General features: G+C 44.9%; 6 protein-coding genes across 6 annotated transcripts; 3 read left to right on the forward strand and 3 right to left on the reverse strand.

Moving 5' to 3' along the window:
* Positions 1-312: 312 nt before the first annotated feature.
* On the reverse strand, positions 313-4,396 carry I203_100634 (uncharacterized protein; the record flags this gene model as incomplete). The annotated part of the gene is made up of 2 exons (XM_019150090.1): positions 313-3,513; positions 3,590-4,396. The coding sequence occupies 2 exons, from the start codon at positions 4,394-4,396 to the stop codon at positions 313-315; spliced, it is 4,008 nt and encodes a 1,335-aa protein (XP_019000786.1).
* A 1,035-nt stretch (positions 4,397-5,431) lies between these two features.
* Positions 5,432-7,189, reverse strand: I203_100635 (uncharacterized protein; the record flags this gene model as incomplete). Its single annotated transcript, XM_019150089.2, has 6 exons — positions 5,432-5,535; positions 5,602-5,618; positions 5,675-5,899; positions 5,966-6,116; positions 6,221-6,881; positions 7,034-7,189. 6 exons carry the CDS (start codon positions 7,187-7,189, stop codon positions 5,432-5,434), a joined length of 1,314 nt encoding a protein of 437 aa, XP_019000785.2.
* Positions 7,190-8,365: 1,176 nt separating this feature from the next.
* On the reverse strand, positions 8,366-11,231 carry I203_100636 (uncharacterized protein; the record flags this gene model as incomplete). The annotated part of the gene is made up of 13 exons (XM_019150088.1): positions 8,366-8,470; positions 8,549-9,110; positions 9,165-9,307; positions 9,362-9,550; positions 9,601-9,673; positions 9,729-9,882; positions 9,933-10,022; positions 10,080-10,353; positions 10,411-10,483; positions 10,550-10,630; positions 10,693-10,877; positions 10,939-11,013; positions 11,070-11,231. The coding sequence occupies 13 exons, from the start codon at positions 11,229-11,231 to the stop codon at positions 8,366-8,368; spliced, it is 2,166 nt and encodes a 721-aa protein (XP_019000784.1).
* Positions 11,232-11,658: 427 nt separating this feature from the next.
* Positions 11,659-12,750, forward strand: I203_100637 (40S ribosomal protein uS17; the record flags this gene model as incomplete). Its single annotated transcript, XM_019150087.1, has 5 exons — positions 11,659-11,722; positions 11,996-12,067; positions 12,269-12,407; positions 12,485-12,582; positions 12,662-12,750. The coding sequence occupies 5 exons, from the start codon at positions 11,659-11,661 to the stop codon at positions 12,748-12,750; spliced, it is 462 nt and encodes a 153-aa protein (XP_019000783.1).
* Positions 12,751-13,192: 442 nt separating this feature from the next.
* Positions 13,193-15,175, forward strand: I203_100638 (uncharacterized protein; the record flags this gene model as incomplete). Its single annotated transcript, XM_019150086.1, has 4 exons — positions 13,193-13,634; positions 13,722-13,896; positions 13,968-14,139; positions 14,198-15,175. 4 exons carry the CDS (start codon positions 13,193-13,195, stop codon positions 15,173-15,175), a joined length of 1,767 nt encoding a protein of 588 aa, XP_019000782.1.
* A 1,622-nt stretch (positions 15,176-16,797) lies between these two features.
* I203_100639 (uncharacterized protein) lies at positions 16,798-17,925 on the forward strand (the record flags this gene model as incomplete). The annotated part of the gene is made up of 5 exons (XM_019150085.1): positions 16,798-16,932; positions 16,990-17,133; positions 17,209-17,589; positions 17,648-17,742; positions 17,805-17,925. The coding sequence occupies 5 exons, from the start codon at positions 16,798-16,800 to the stop codon at positions 17,923-17,925; spliced, it is 876 nt and encodes a 291-aa protein (XP_019000781.1).
* Between the last annotated feature and the right edge of the window lie 51 nt (positions 17,926-17,976).

A 17,976-nucleotide genomic window follows, 5' to 3' on the forward strand; every position in this document is an offset into this window, starting at 1 on the left:
TAATGGAATGGAAATAAGGGTGAGGTTGAATGGAAATATCTATCTGTCGGCCATTAACCACAACTCAAGGTATGTTCATACAGTATAATGGAATGAGGTGAACTTCGAGCTGTAAAAGTATTGTAGTATACGATAAATTATGCATTTTGGGATTTATGTGTTTTTTCCACCTATGAGGTCCAAGGTCATTATATGCATTTATGATTAGGGGTTCATGATTGAACTCTTGTTCATCATCTATACTATGTATGATATCTACAAATCCTAGGCGATCATCATTCAACCACTCATTGTCATTTGAATCAGGTAATGTTAGAACTTATCTACCACAAATTCATTCTCGCCTTCATCAGCATCTTCATAAGCTGATTTCTTCCTATTCGACCTCCAATCGTCCGTCCCATCTTTCCCATCTCTCACATCAAAATCAGTGACAGAAGAGTTGGTAGATAAACTACCGAGAGTTAAAAAAGGTAATTGAGGGGTGACTACGCTTTTACCATGCCCATGCCCACTCTCATCATCAATCTCAAATAGTCCTTGTCCCTGTCCTTGTCCTTCTGTATAATCATTTGGCTGATTTTGATTGTGATTTTGTTGTTTACGTCTTTGCTTAATTGAAAATCTAAAATCCTTATTCCCCCCTCCCCCTCCCTGAGTCGAACTTGAAGTACTGCTGGAAGCAAAATGAGATTCCTGTACCCAAGTGGAAAAAGGTAAAGGTGGAGTAGGCGGTTTAGGAAATGGAGGTGAGAACAAAGGTAATTTGTTAGGTGGTGTATGTGGTGAGAGGATCGTTATTCCTTTTGCCTTGCCTTTGCCCTGATCTTTGGGAACGTAAAGACTTTGTTTTCGATTTGATTTAGGTCTCGGGCGAGGTCGGGGTGTGAGGGAAGTTGGTTCGGAAAGGTACGATCCGGATTCATTGGGAGTGTTGACATGTTTGGAGGGAGTGATGGGTCGTTCATTCGATTGAATCCGATTGTCATTCACACTTACATTCGAGTTCATCCTCGACACCGATCCGTTCTGCAAGTCGCCCGGCCCGTTCATCGTATTCCCTCCACTGATGGTCGTAGTGGTACTTGCCGTACTGTTGTTCCTCGATATAGTAGGTTGAGTAGAATTGGAAAATCGGCTTATCAAAGGCCTTTCTTCCGTATCAAGTTGGTTATCCGTCCGTGATCTACTGGACTGACTTGATGGAGGAAAAGTAGCATCCTTCTTTACTGAATTACGTCTACTGACATCCCCTTCACCTTTACTTTTGGTTCTCAAATGTGTATTTTTCTCTTTCACAGGCGTAGGTTTCACTGTACTCGTATCATCAAAAGTGACATTCGACCCTCCTTCATCATCACCATCCTGACTGGCGGCGAATCTCGCTAAGAGCTCTCCATCAATCCATAAACTTGGAGTTAGGGCTCTTTGGCTCAAACGTATCTTTGGGACATGTTTACCTTTTGATTCCCTCTGATTCTTGAGGGATCGTCGACTGATATTCTCAGGTATCAGAAATGAAGTAGGTGGAGGTGACGGTATCTTCTCTGGTATCGATGCTCCTACTCCTACAGCTGGAGGAGGGGGCAAAGCTGGAATATCAACTACCATATTTCCATTGATATCGGGATATCCATCTTCATCAGCATCTTGAAAAGCCGATTTCCGATTATTGGACATACCCACACCCATACCTGGCATAGAAGGTAAAAGGGATGAATCCCTGTGTACTATTGATGATACCACTCGTCCACTGGGTGTCCGTTTCAGTTTTATACTGGAGCTTCTCCTTGATACTGGCGGATACGGATATGGATATCCAGCATTTGAAGATCTCCTTTCTGGTCTATAGAAAGTTAGCGTCCCAGTATTTCTATTGGTATTCGAGTCGGAGAATTGAGAGTTGGGTCGTGAGACTCCGAAAGATGGTTGAGTAGAACAAGGAGACACAGGATGAGTAGAATAGGACGATACGGTTGATTGAGAATTGATACGTTTTAATAAGGTTGCCTGACCATGCCCGTTGATGATGATATCCGAAGGGATAGAGACTGAATCAGGCGATTTGGGTCGGATAGTCCGATTGGTAAATGAATGAGCCGATGATAGACCAGATAGGTACCCTCGGGGAAGTACCGTTGAAGGAGTGATTGATAGACCTGATAGGGAACCATGTCCACCTCGGATGGGAGGTATGAAAGTTAATCCTCCTGTTCCTGTTGCAGATCCATTCGAAGATATACCTGATAAATGCGAAGTGACAGTTCCATTGCCTCCTAGACTTTTAGGAGGAGGTATGAAAGGGATGAAAGAGGATGATCCGACTGAAGAAATACCAGACGAGTATCCACCTCGTGTGGTAGCAGGTGGCAAAGAGGGAATAGTTGATATACCAGATAAATGAGAGTTCGAAGAAGTATATGTACCTATTGCACCCAGTTGAGGAGGGGTATTACCTATCGAAGGATTGAACTGTCCAGATCCCAAATAAGGCTTGGGAGGCATATTGGTTCCATTGGGATTATCGAGATTCTTGAAAATCGATATATCAGGTAGACCACCTAGTTCATCTATACCTAATTGTGATTCCAACTCGTTCATCTTCTCTTCGTCGGTATTATCTAAGGTCTCTTCGCCTTCGCCCTGATCGGAGGGTATAGTAGAATGTCGGATCCATTCCATATTCCTTCGTTCTTCTATGTCTTCCTCTGTCGGTGACTCAATCACCCGACCCTCTCGTACTGCTGTTAATCCCGTGGTAGACATACTCTGCGTGTTGGTAGTCATAGCCTGTGGAGGAGGTTGAACGGGAGTATGATTGAAGTCGGAAGAATGATAACTCCAAGTACTGTTACCATTATTGTTGTTATTATTGTTGACGTTATTCACAGTATGATCTTCTTTAAAGGTGGCAATAGGGGGTTGATCAAATGAAGACATCTTCTTTCCAAACGTAGATTGTGAATGTCTTTTCTCTTTGGTGTTCGCAGTTTGATGAATAGATTTCGATCCCGTTCTATCAACGTTGTTGTGATATCTATCTTCCAGCGAAGGTCTCGCTCCAGGTGATTTGTTCGAGGTGGAATACCCTGCTGATCTATTTCCACCCGTACCAGTGGATTTACTAGATCTAGAATCTTCTTGTACCCAAGGTGATGAAATCGATCTACTATGGTTCCGCATGTGTCTTTGATCTTGAGTAAGATTAGGAAATTGATTCTGACCTAGAAACTGATTACTGGAATAACTATGTTTGTTTTGCTGATGTCGACGAAAAGGATTGAAACTGAATCTACTTTCACCTCCTTTTGTCGAAGGTCGTCGAGATCTTTGATTCCCATTGCCAAATGTCGATCTCAAAGTGGGTGTGGATCCTGTACGACTATGAGAGTGGTACAGTGACGCCATTACATTGGGTGTGGGGGTCATCCGACCTCCGAAGAATGAGGAGATCATGGATAGTCTGGACGGGGGTCTTGAAGGCAGATCTTTAGAACCCAAATCGAGGGTCAACTAGAGGTATAAGCATAATGACATGTGGATAGATCAGCCCAGTGAACATGATAAAACGATGAGAATTTTCACTCACCCTCAATTTCTTACTAGTCTGACTATCCCAATCCCCCTTCTCCTTCTCACCTCTTCCCCCTTCCATACCATTCAGTCCTAGTCCATTTCCTCGTGACGAATTGGCAGATTCGATCTCCCTAAACCTTCTTTCCCAATAATCATTCCCGTCCCCGTTCCCACCACCTCCGGAGGTATCGTTCCAATCTTCTCCAGCTGCACTTCCCATCCTCCTTCGTCTAGCTCTTCTTTTCTGACAACACATCAAGATGATGACAAGAAGGATCATTCCGAATATACCACCTACAACTGCACCTGCGATGATACCGGAATTATTCGATTTGGCTGTTGACCAGTCGGTAGATCCTTCGCCATTCTCGATGGGTGAAGAAGACGAAGAAGCAGAAGCGGAAGAGGTGTATGCTACTGAATTTTCAATTGTTGAAGACGAAGAAATGGAAGTAGATTTGATAGTAGGAGAAGTAAAACTAAGGCTTTTAGTCGTCGCTCTAGTTTGAGTAGGCAATGACCCTGTAAACTGTCCAGTAGCATTTGGATCTACCGAGCCTTCATCCTGTCCTTGCGTTGTCGCAGGTCTACTTTGAGCGGGAGCGGGTCTAGCAGGCTGCGTAGCACCTTCGGATTCCGAACATGGATAGTACAATGTTTGTTGAGGTACCAAGCTTGTTATGATTTCTCGAGTTATCACTTGACTCGTAAGTAGTCTGGTAGACTGGGCTACTTGGGTCGTGACGATTGTCGAGGTGGTTATGGTCGATGTGAGTTGGGTCGTACCCCACAGCGTGACTGAGGGGATCGATTCACACATCTGGAATTTTGAGATATGGTGGTGAAGAAGTGAGAAATGGTTATGAGATTGAAGATGAATTAAGATGGAAATTTGGAAATCATCTGAAGATCGGTAAAGAAAACAAAGTAACGAATAGCGAAGAAGGAAGCGGCGAAGGACTTGTATCTGAGTAGCCTACCAGGGTGAGAGGGAACAAAGAGAGATCCACAGTGAAAAGTAATTCTCCAACCTCGATAATACCTTTGGCCTTTGGCAAGCAAATCAATTGCTATGTACTCACCAGAACGACTCAAATCAATTTGGCTCCGAATTTTCCACCATAGTGTATCTTCCCATTTCAAAGCTATCCATCCAGCTTGACAATTACTGAAATAGCCTAGTTCTAAACTGCATTCGGTGATAGACTTTTACCCCGTTTTTCCAAAGTACGAGAAAAGATAAAGACAAAGGATCTTCGGTCATCCCATTTCGGTCATCTTGGTCATGTATCTTACATAGTAAGAAAGATTGATAAAGGAATATAAACTTATCTTCAGTGTAAGTCTTGCACCAAAGGACCCTTGTTTGCTATGTTTGGATGATGACAGTTTCACCATATGTTTATCAAAGGGACATACCACTTTGATAGATCGTACCTTTGGCTCGTTTCAGCCTACATGGCATGATCTACCACCAAGTGAGTAGCTTTGAAGTGTATCTTTAGTATATTCTGATACGTCAAGAAGATCCAGACTCTGGGATAAGCACATCACGTTAGTAAAAGGTACCTGTATAGATATATGCATAGCTTATATGTCAACATAATTATGAAGTAGAAAGTCTGAAAGAAAGATACCCATGTATAAGAGCTCGAAGTCGGTTGAAAAGACTATTGATTAGGGATTTGAATCTTGCCTGTTTTCATACCAAACAGAGAAAACGTATGATATTCGTTATGCGTGTATACACAAAGAGAAACCGAGACGGACGCGTGTATTCGTCATATCCACGAAACATAGTATAGTGTGTATGTCGAAGAACCCAGAACTCGAAGAAAGACGAGATGACTCCCGTTTATCGTCGATCGGGGTTAGCATAAGCTAAGATTGAGAATGGTCGGACCCAGAGTTCGCCACCGCCATAGCCGACACAGGCGTGATCGTCGTTGATGAGACATTCTAAAAATTTGATATGTGGTCAGCTGAGATTGAAAGTACTTCAGCTGCGGCATTTGCGATACTCACTACCAGGGTGTTCACCGCTACGAAACGAGATGTTAGCTCTGGGCATCGATTAGAACCTACATGCATAGCTCACCTCTCATAATCGCCCTTTGCTAACAACAAAGCCGTCCCATCTTTCTCTCTTCCGCCCTCTACAGGCTGCCATCCCTGGACAGCAGCTACCTCACCGTGCCTGTAGGTCATCCACTTGACAAGATACGGTTCGTTGATAGGTCCACAGAGAACTTCATATGTGTCCAAGGTGATTTCTGCTCCGCCGTAGGAGATGGATGCTCCCGAGACGAGGTGATGTCCAGCTCTATGGGAGCAGACGACATGTCAGCGACGATTGCAGCTCCACTCTCAAGGTGAGGTCTCCACTCACTTGCCCAGATGTACACCGCCTTCCCACCATGATCTAGCAGAGTACAGGGCAGCACCATCCTGCTCATGACCAATTGGTAAAGCGTCGGTAGGTAATCTCTGTCCTTTTTCAACTAATTTCCACATGAAAAGAGGTTTCACACCTTTACTTTCTGTAATCACCGTTCAGAATTGAGACAACAGATTATCAGCATCAAACGAGGATGAAAGCTTCTTTGGATTGAAAGTTCCCCTCCGATGAGGTTTTATCACTAACCTTTCTCATAAAATTCCTTTCGTTCCCTGGCAACTTTCAACCAATCTTTCTCATCATGTTTCTCACTCCATTCCTTCCACAATTTCTTCTTCAATTCTTCCTCTTTCTGATCCTCACTATAAGCCCAAACTCCTATTCCACCAGTTCTCCATACCCTCTTCGCTTTCAGTTCATTCTTCAGTTCATCCTTTTCTTGGGAATCTCCAGCTTCTTTCTTGATTGTAAGATATCTCAACGATTCATTTGCCTTCTCACTGAAGAACTGGCTCGCACTGCTTCTTCCACTGCTGTTACCTCTGTCCTTCTCGTTCTTCTCGGTGATTGTCTCGGTGGAAGATGGAGTATCATCCTTCTCATGGGGACTGAACCTCCCAGACGGTACGTGGAAATGAGACGATGATCCCGAAGATGAAGGGTCGGGGTTGTAGTACCCTTGTTGTTGTTGTTGGATTGGGAAGTATCCAGGTGAAGATGATTGAGCAGTGTACGATGGTGGTTGAGCTTGAGGCTGGGCGTAATATCCTTGTTGAGGTTGTTGTTGAGGGTAATAGGGTTGCTGTTGCTGTTGTTGTTGGTAATATTGCTGTTGGTGTTGTTTTGGATAAGACGGATGTTGTCCACTTGAACCTACTGGTGTCCAGAGATTAAGGTTATTCGTTGGCTACAAGACATACAACAAGGATAAGTAAGCGATGAAAATCGCATTTCATATACCTTCTCCACTACATATGCGGATGACTTCCTTCTATTCCTGTACACGTTTACCGACCCCGACTTAGATCATACAGTATATACAGATGTATCCACACTCACAGCACCATCCGGTTCGTATCCACTCGTATGACCACTCTCGCATCTCCAGAAACTACCGGCATACCAAACTACCGCTCCAGGTGGATAATTCACATAAGGTGTCCAAGGTGGTGGACCGGTTTGGCGTTGTTGAGTAAGTATATCCGGCTGATGCATCTTCGCTTGACTTTTGATTCTTCACGTTGACTGTCAATACCCCTGGAGATGTTTGATCTTGGTTGTATATGTATTGCGATGGGTCAGTCGAAGTGGCAAATACTGGCGATGATTATGGGATTATGGAATTTTCGATTGAAGCTGTGTTGCAAGAATGAGGAATGCAGTGATGGGATGATTCAGATATGTCGTCACTACTGTATGATAAATCCTTTGAACCTTGAAACTCTAAAATGAACCCAAGCCTTTTCTTTTCTTTTCTTTTCTTCGCTCCCTTCTGTACTTGTTTGTTCGTGTATGTAAATCAAGACGAGAAAGAGAGTTGTAAAGGTCGATACGCTGAGAAGTCTCAGTAGAATACAGAATGTCAGAAGGTGGTGATACTAGACTGGAAATGACGAGTCGGTCGAAATAATTGGATTGGAGCTACTCGTGGTGTCGTTGATGGGATCCATACACCCTAAGGTCAACATTTCGGTACCAAAGCGTATTTAGAGTATTATGCCATGTGGGGAAGGGGATGGTGGATAGATCCGTATGACGAATTATATTACGTGAACTAACAGGAATAACAGGGATTTACGATACTGCCCCACTGTTCCCGGACCTGCAATCAGGTTGATCCTGTGGCATTGAATTGTATGGTATTGCCTAGCTAGAGTTCTTGTTCGTTGGTCCATTGAACTCACACCGCATCCTACTCATCCAGCCATTGCCATAATGTTGTACAGCAGTAACATGCCGATGGACACATTCTATCATGCCGAGCGTTATATGCAGTGCTTTGAAGGGGAACAGAATGAGCCTAAGACCCAAAACAATTATAAATTGAAAAACGGAACCCTGGCTCCACAACATCTCGTTGGATGACCCCGAGGTTTATCTGATGAGTCTAGGCTGATCTTGATTCTTTAGTCTGATATGATTCCAATCTCGTACCCCATAACGTACTAATTCAGGTCACCCAGACAAAACGCGCTGGCGAGCACTCTTGCATCAGTGTAAAACAGACCACTGGTATAAATAGCTCAGGGTGTCTCGAGCAACGGAGCCTGTTTGACGGTTTCACCGAAAGTGATAGAGCCCTTATACAGTACCCTGTCGCAAACAGGAGTCGTCGTGTGGTCCGCAGTGCATTGCAATAATATGCATGAATGTCTTCTACCAGGTTGTGTCCTACTGTGGGAATCCACCTGGCATCTGATCACCATTGCCACCTTGTCCCTCGACCTCACCAACACCTCCTCCACCATTAACTACATCTCCAGCCATCTGTAGCAACTATAAGATCAATCCAAAATACCAGATATCAGCCATCCTTTCCTCTTCTACTACGATCTATGCGCAAAAGGTACTCACAGCCTGTAAGACATTATCAAGCTGATCTCTCGGGGCATTCTGCATTTCCCGTCTCCCAACAAGCCCTCTCCAGGCATCTTCTACCTGTTGTCTGTAATTCTCTGGATTGTTGGTAGCGATATCAAATACCCTATTCACCAAATCCATCATGATTCCACCTCCTCCAATAGCTCGTCCATTATTGGTAGATATCAATCCAGAGAAATACGCATCGTCATATATCGACGTGGCGGTAGTAGGAGGGAGGGGATCAAACGAGTTCAATGGTCTCGAAGTCACCACTGGTGGCAAGAAGCCTACGAAAGAGGTAGATTCGGAACATAGGACATGTCGACAGATGTACATCGGTACAGGTAGACCTTCATCAAGTGGATCTCGAGGTGATTGAATTAAAGCTAAAGCATCGTCTCGAGCTTCTTTGGCAGAAGGGTCGTTAAGTTTAGGTATGGCCAGAGCGACATGCTTGGAGAACCAGGCGATGCGCTTTTCGTCTTTCCACAATGCTTCGGAGCGAGAGACATATATGTGTGAGAGTAGGTCGATGACGTTGGAAGGTGTTTCACTGACCACTAGATGAGCCAATTTCAACTTCTGCTACAGAGCCCAGCCAGCTTACTTGAATCCAGCTTCCACTTGCAAGAGAGGATTGCTTCTCGCCCCTTCCGGCAGACTAGCACCGATCTTATCCGCTAGTAAAGTCACTACTTGAGGGAAATCCGTGATGGCTGCCTGCAGAGCTTCATCGCTCTTGGTGTAATCCTAAGTGATTATATGAGCCTTTGTGGACAACCAAGTCGATTGATGAAAACTTACCTTGCTCTTCTTACTTTCTTCCTCCTGCCGTAGCGCTAGAGCCTTGGCATAAGCCATACCAGGATATGCATACCAACTAGCAGCAGCAGGGGAGGCATCACCTTGCTCCAACATCGATAACAACCATGGTCCATTGTTCGACTTGACGGCTAAGAAATCCAGCCAGAAGACAGCACCGTGAGGATCGCCCTGAGTCCAAAGTTAGCTATATTGACAACGGCCAGATCATGCCAGCTTACCTCTGGATCTAGTGCATATAGCAATTTGGCGAAATTAAACGCTGTAACCCAACAACCTCGACGACCCAGATATCTGTACGCATACAACAATCAGCTTGACTAGGCTGTGTCGGCAAAAAGCAACTGACGATATGATCCGGTGCAAAGCAGTGAACATCGGTCTATTTTCTACTCTATCGAAGTCTAACCTTGAAGCACCTGACGAGACACTGAAAGAAGGCATGAGACATCGATCAAAAGCGTATAATGCTCGTTCAGCAAAGTCGGAAGCGGCGCCGATATCTGCGCAGATTTAGCACATGATATAACAGGACGCAAGACAATTCACCTACCAGATTGTAACCTGTACACTTCACTCATCTGCAACAACGTGTCTACGTGCCATGGGTACACTTGCAAAAGAGCCATCAACTCATTTGGATCTACACAAACGGGTTAGCTGATCCGTGGTCAATGTCAATCGTACAACAGCTACTCACCATGAGATCTGACAGCACCCATAAACTGCCTCTCGATCTCCCTCCATGGTCCAGTATGTTCAAACGTAAACCATTTTTCACCTTTATCTATCCGTTCCTTCCCTCTCCTCTCATATAGCTCTTCAACCTCATTATCGATCATTTCTCGCATGACCAAGCCCGCCAGCGATGTCGCAGGTGGATAAGTAGGTTTGGGTTTCGATATCGTATATCGTAATTTCGCAGATGGTCCGGGTCGATGGCGATTGGGTCCGGATGTCGCTGATGACGCGATCTAAGGAAGTTTCAAGACTATGAGTTGGTTGTTCCGTTGAGGTACACGACAACTCACCACTTTGGAGCCGAAGAACCGCCGTAATTCTGCATCCGCATCGAGGTTTTTGGGATCTACCGATAAGAGGTTCCTGATAGTCATTTGAGATGTCAGTTGCTCGGACTCAAGGAAAGCCCAGGCTCTACGAATAGCTCACCTAAATGCCATCGATGATCTGGCCTCCCCGCTATTATCGGTTGCACGAGACGGTCCAGCCTGTGACGTCTCTTCTCCATACCTGATACACACACAGTATCAGCTAAGCTACGTCGACCATTTCTGAACAAGTGGGTGACATACTGTACTTTCAACTCTGCCAAAGCCCTATCAACCTCGTCCATCCCAGCGTACGGATCAACTTTCTTCTTCTTCTTCCCTCCCTTGGCAGGTGTACTAGGTGTACCGGGGGTAGCTGGTGCACTCGCTTCGTCTTCTATTGTAGTCGAAGCAAATTTATTCTTCTTCTTATTCTTCTTCTTCTTACTCTGAATATATCTGTCAGCTATTCCAGTCTACAAGACAAGCTGCCCCATAAGTTGAGCTAACCTTTTTCACTGGTGCGGACGGCGTATCATCTTCCTCTTCCTCTTCTTCTTCTTGCTCATCGTCATCTCCACCTAGCTACGCACTCAGTCAGTATGTATACATCTTCAATGAGGATAGAGATGATCACTTACAGCTGCAAAAGCATTGAATGGTCCTCCTCCACTAGCTTGATTTTCCTGCTCTTCTTCCTCTTCACTGTCCTCCTCAACTGGTACTTCCTTCGGTGTAGCTGCTTTGAGAGCTTCTAGCTCTTCCAGCTCCCTTTGCTGTCGCTTGTTGAGTCTCTTGGACATGGTCTGCGATTGTCATTGGCAAGCTTATGGGGATCTAGCCGACCAATGCCAAATACTCAAAAGCTACCTTTTCTTTCTTCACTCACTGACCTGACGATCAACCTCTGAGACGTCATTTGCATGAAATCTCCTTTGAATCGGATCCGATCCAGACCACGTGCGAGACACGCCCTTGAACTGCGGTGATCTCCGCCGCAATGGCAGCGAGCAAAGTGCCACGTTCAAAAAACTGCTTTCCCACAAAACTCCGACAGAAATTCCGGCCCTCACAGAGGGGTATTTGAGTATTTTTCGTATTATGGGTGGGGTGTATGGTGTAATCCTGTGATTGATTGTTGGCTCAGGTGCTTGCTCGCTATCCATATCTTCTTCATCAACACCTCCATACTTACCTTCTCCTTCTTCTCTATCCCGCAAGACATCCAAAATGGCCGAACAAACCCAAAGTGCCTTCCAAAAGCAACCCATCTTCCAAAACGCCAAATCAAGAGGTACGTCTCGGTACTTCTTTCATGCTTAGATGTGGGATATGGAAGGAGATAGGATAATCATGTTGGGAGAGGAAAATGCTGACAATTTATGTTCTTCTTTCTTCTTTCTCACCATGCTCCCACTCCCTCAACGGCCCTCAACGTGCATTTGCATGGCTCCTGAATGGATGGATATATTGGATTTGGTGTAATATTGGATTGTTGGATAATCGTCAATTTATGTGGTTTATTGGGAATTTTGTTATCAAACTTGACCGACCAACAACACAACAGGCGGAAAGAAGGTCACTGCCAGGACCAAGAGATGGTACAAGGATGTCGGTCTTGGTTTCAAGACTCCTACTGGTGAGTTATGCTGTTCGATTTCAGTGAAAAGGGGGTTTGGGCCATTTGTTGGACCGGAGGGCATCACACCGGAAGGTCGACCGTCTCATTGCAATCAGCGATACCGTCAGCTCTGTATCATTGATTCGATGAAGAAGGAAGGAGAGGAATGATCGTTGGTCCATTGGACACTTTTACTGATTTGAGTTATATCTCCTGCAGAGGCCATCAACGGTACCTACATCGACAAGAAATGTCCTTTCACCGGTGATGTTTCCATCCGAGGAAGAATCTTGACTGGTGTCGTTCACTCTACCAAGATGACCAACACCATCATCATCCGAAGAGAGTACTTGCACTTGTGAGTGTCACACCATGTATCGTAGTACAGTTCGAAAGATGGAGCAATATGATTGATTGTTTTGTAACTTGATACAGCATCCCTAAATACCGACGATACGAGAAACGACACAAGAACCTTGCTGTCCACTGTTCTCCTGCTTTCCGAGTTGAGCAAGGTGACCAGGTTACCGTTGGTACGTATCCTTCCATAAACCATATATATTTTCTCAATTTGCGTATTATACTGATGATGCTTTCCTGATTTGACAACAGGTCAATGCCGACCTCTCTCCAAGACCGTCCGATTCAACGTCCTCCGAGTATCCAAGAACAAGGCTGCTAAGGGTTTCGCCAAGTTCTAAGATGTTGGATGTAGTGGGATAAGTTTGGGTTAGGGCAGTGTATACTTTGATGCATAGCATTATCACGAAATGGTTTGGGGCGATCGGTTGCATTTTGCGGGTCTGATGAGAGAGATCATCATGTTTTGATGGAGTGAGAGTGATTATTGGTGGATCATGAAAATGTGGAACAGATAGATCTGTCTGGCCTGGCTCTGCATGAAGTCTCACACGATTTGAACGCTATTTGCTGGCAGGTATTCGATCAGACATCTATATACTGAGAATTTGACGAGAGAAGTCTTCTCTGTGTCCGAGCACTTGACAAGAAGAGCTGAGTTGCAGTCAAATGCCATCCAAAACCCTCCACTCGCAATGACCACTGCGCTCTCGCTGAAATTATCACTCATGAGTGCATTCCGGTACCTTTGTATGAATGTCTAGCCTTTTGTAGTATGCCAGTATGTCCTCTGAACGCACCCCTCTCCTCTCCAACCAACATGCGACTGCACAAGCAGGACCCAGCCGTGCGCCTTCAAAAGCATCATCGCAAATCACCTTGAACACCCAAGCGAACCAACTCATCTCCCACCTCAAATCTCCCTCCGCCATAGCCTATTCACCACTGAACACCGAAATAGATCTCGCAGTGCACCTGTATGCTTTACATCTACTTGATCCGAAACGATATATGAATCATGCATCAATCAGAGCGAGGATAGCAGATTCGGAGCTGGGTAGGAAGTTGAGGGATGCGATTAATGATAGGATAGAAGACCTGTTGGATCGTCATTGTAACATGATTGAGAACGAGAATGAACACGATGACGATGACGATGAAGATCTCCAAGTTGTATTTTGGAAGAGGTGGAAGATGAGGGATGAAAGTCATCAATGGATTAATGGTACGTCAAGATTGATACCTGGAAAGGGATGTTCTTCATTACTGATCATAGAGTAATATTCTGATTGAATGTATGTATGATGAACAGCAATTGATCTGATGTTACCTCCTTTCACAACCCATCCTTCGCCCTTGTTATCGCATCCCCTCGTTCGTCATACACTGGATTTGGCTTGGACCAAAGGAATAGTCCAGTTAGGTGGACAGGGACATACGAAATTCTCCAGGATTATGACGAAAGTAGTTGAGATCGTTACTCCTTCGTAAGTCCATCACTGACGATATGAGGAAGCATGAAGCTGATAGAGCCACTTCATGATCATCATGTAATCAGGCGATTACACTTCCTGCATCTGGCGTCATTCCTCGTTCTCTATGGGTTGACGTTGAGTATAGCTCTGTCACCTGCGAATAGGATCTCACCATACGAACCATCTTCACCTAACCCCTCACTATTTGGCAAGGAATTATGGTGGGCGCTATGGACCGCATCTGACTTGGTACATGTACGTAGTGGATCTTGTATCTGCACAAAGCCAATCAGAACTAAATATACGATTCTAGTCATCTCAATATCGTACTACCCTTCTCCGCCGAATCCTCTTACTACCTCTTCATCTATCTCTCATCTTCGCTCTCTTCCCTTCTTATTCCCAAATATCATACACCCTCTTACTTTTCTCTATTCCAACGACCACCTTCTCCCTCGTCTTCCCTATCAAGCCATCTTTACCACTCCTGTTTCCCAGCCTATTACCTTTATCCATACTCCTCAAGCGGATCATCTATCGATCATTCAAGACAGCTGGATTACTCATGCCTTTGGTACTTGGGCTTTTTGTAATTTTCAGTTGGTCGATGAATGGAGATATATTTAGGGGTTTTTATCAAGCCGTTCAGTCGTCAATATACATCATCGAAACCATGACCAAGCCAATACCGATCGAAGCCAGAATATCCATAGCAGAACCAGTAGAAGATGGAATATCCCCCTTCTCAGCGCGATTGACGATCTTCGTAACCCTCTCTCTCCTCTTCATCTGCTCGTTGCTCTTAACTGCCTCAAGAGCGATTATGGTCCCAAAGGAAAGATGGGATGGGGAAGATAAGAGACGCTGGAGAGGAGCTATTAAAGAGGGTGATAATTGGGAGAAAGAATATAGAGTACAGGTGGCTAGAGAAGCTAGAGAATGTTTCTGTGAGGGAGTGAGGGGATATATGTGGCAAGGAAATACGTTGCATGAACTACGAGCTCGATATGGAACTGCAGATGGAGCAGAAGAGGATGGCGCTGCAATTGAAAGTGGACGGACGATCAAACGGTTCTCATCCCGATTTCAAGACTTATACCCTGGAGCTATCTCGCCTGTTTTACCTCCCCCTCTAAGTCTTGTTACATTACCACTAGATATACTCCGCTTGGTACCTCTTGGCGAACTGTCCGACAAAGTAGATCAAGCGAGGTATACTATTGGTCTGGTCGCAGCGGGTCTATTCTGTTTACCATCGTATCTGTGTTCAAGCGTGCTAGGTGGTACGTAGTATGTCAACGGGTTAGGATGCATCTGGTCTGTCTATACAAATCTTGGGGGTGGGAATTAGGATTCAGATAGATCTAGATCCATTTGTCAAAAACTTTGATTGTCTTGATAAATTGAATTTAGGTTTTAGATCTATTTGTAAGCTTGATCAGATCTAGTGTGGGAAGATGGTAGTGGGTTAGTATAGTGCATCTCAATTACCTCGGAAGCTTTAGTACATTCAAAGAGGCCGTCACGGTATTGTGGTTGGCTTTGGGACTCACATCTATACAGTGACTTGTCAGGTGTAGCTTTACTGTAACGGTCATCTTGATCAGATCGCTTTCCCAGACTTCGTTACACCTACTTGTACTTACACACAATATTCCTCTTTGGGAATATGGAATCCACAGAATTTGTCCTTCCCAGAATATTGGGTCGGTCATCCGAAACGAGACATCACGGTCACCTTCCTCATTGTCGCCGTCGGCCGTGGAATTGTACAAGGTGGTACAGCACACAGAAGCATCACCTACAATTCCCGAAGACTTTGAGGGACTCTATTGCACAAGGACGAAATGGCTAATTGACTAATCCGAGACTCACGGTGCCGTTCATATTCAGAAACATGGCTTTTTGGCTAAAAGGAGAGACGCATGCATGCAGGCATGCATGCATAAGCGCCCGGTGTTCTGCCCGTTCCCAGAATTTAGGTAAAAGTAGTCAGGTCCGTTTTTTAAGGAACTTGGTTATAGCAATTAACTCTAAAATCCTTCAAATTTATACCTCCGAATCAGGTCAAGTGATTTTCTATTGTTCTTTTCCTTCTTTCTTGTTCTTGGTATTTTTTCGGACTTGCATGATACAGGTGGTACCTCGGTCATATGTTGATCGGACCTGCCCTTGAACTGGAAGGTGAGACACTCTAGCAACACGTTTCTTTCCATTCCATTGCACTCTTCCTTTCTGACCGTACGACTTCTTACAAGCGCGTTAAGTAACCCTTGTCAGATCTTATCCCTTTCCGTCCACAATGATCATCTTATTGTTCTAATGGACGGACCCATCTGCCCATCTGCCTTAGTTAATTACACAATAAACTATTAGTCCGAGTCTATAGGTGTACCATACCGAACCATCTGACTCAGTGGCGTTCATCGTCGAAGCAGCACCATGGAAGGAACAATTAGAATGTCTAACTTCCTCGGTCGGATCGGAGATCATGATCATGATCCCGCAAGTCTTTTCTCACGTTTCTTTGGAGTTGACGCACACCTTTCTATTGTTCTCTTGGCAAAATTACGTTACCTGCTAGCTTCTACCAAAAGCAAAGAAGGTCCGTGCGCTAGTATAGTACGGTGATGATGTGGATCATCACGAAAGCGTACTGGGTAACAAAAAGAAAACTTCCTCAGTGGCGCATGTAACAATGGCGGACTTCGTTGTGGGAGTCGGAAGTTCAAGGAGATGTATCATGTATAATAGCTGAAAAAAACCAAAGAAAAGAAGAAGAAGAGGTAGACGAAGATATATATAGGTGTACAGATAGAATGAAACAACTCATACATACACACAACTTGTTCACTAACAAATTTGATCGTACCTTTTATCATTTTGTCACCTTCCATCAAAAGACCATCGAAAATGATTGTACCTATCATCATTGCCGCTTTGGCTATCCGATCCGTCAGAGGAGCCGCATATGTCGGTTGTGTAGATCCTGCGAACATTCCTACGGCTTCTGGATCAACCACCGGAACCGACGTCACAGGCTGCATCGTCAGTGAAATCTGATTGTACCGTTTATGGAAGATGTTGACGAGATCCATTCATCAGAGTTACTGCTCCTCACAATCATCCCCTTACGCCTTTTACAGCAATGCCGACGGATCATGTACCTGTTCGAGTTCAGGGGCCGCTTTGAGTGCCTATGAAGCATCTCAAGATTCTGTTGGAAGTTGTGCTGCCGACCAAGCCTCTGTGAGTCATTGACTTGTCTGATCTCGATGATTGTACCAGAACTGATTACCGTCGAACGGGTTTTTGTTTATGTAGGCATGGTATATTAATACGAATTACGCCTTCGACAGCTGTGGTGACTCTGTGACGAATGCGAATGGTGGTCGAACGTCTTTCGTAGCATCGGCAGAAGCGTGTCTGTCGGGTTGTACTACCGCTACAGCGGTTTTTGGTCGTCTTGCAGGCTCATACATGTGTACTTGTGCTTCTCAAACTACCAATGATGCTCCCAACGCATGTCAAGGTGGACAAGCAGGAAGTGGTCTATACTTGTATACCCTTTCGAGTGTCGAGCCCACCGGTGTGGCCAGACGTCAGCTGAAGGAACGTCTGAGACGAGCCCAAGCTATCCAGCATCAGTATTGTCCAGCGGGACTTACTGCCTGCCTGATTGGATCAGATAGAGAAGCTTTCGAAGTGAGCATTTCAAACATCTGTCACCCTGATCACAGGTTGACTTGAAGGTATTTACTAGTGTGTGGACACTCGAGCGGATCTTGAGTCGTGTGGTGGTTGTTTGGGTGGCCTGTATGGGCCAACAACCAGAAATGCTACATCTACTGGAGTAGAGTAAGTCCATACCACGTCGTTTCGTCCTCGGAGGTCACAGGCTGATCATTGATTTTCTCCAGCTGCTCTGCGCTGCCGAATGTCGCTCTCGGAGGCGTCACCTGCACTCGAGGTCATTGTGAGGTCTCAGCGTGCAAATACGGCTACGCATTAGTAAACAAGGAATGTGTCAGGATGCTTTAGACCAGTTGGACTTCCTAGACTTTTCATCATGTATAATTCTTGTCAATCTGA

The sequence above is a fragment of the Kwoniella mangroviensis genome, assembly GCF_000507465.2.
Source record: "Kwoniella mangroviensis CBS 8507 chromosome 1 map unlocalized Ctg01, whole genome shotgun sequence".
NCBI classification, from domain to species: domain Eukaryota; kingdom Fungi; phylum Basidiomycota; class Tremellomycetes; order Tremellales; family Cryptococcaceae; genus Kwoniella; species Kwoniella mangrovensis.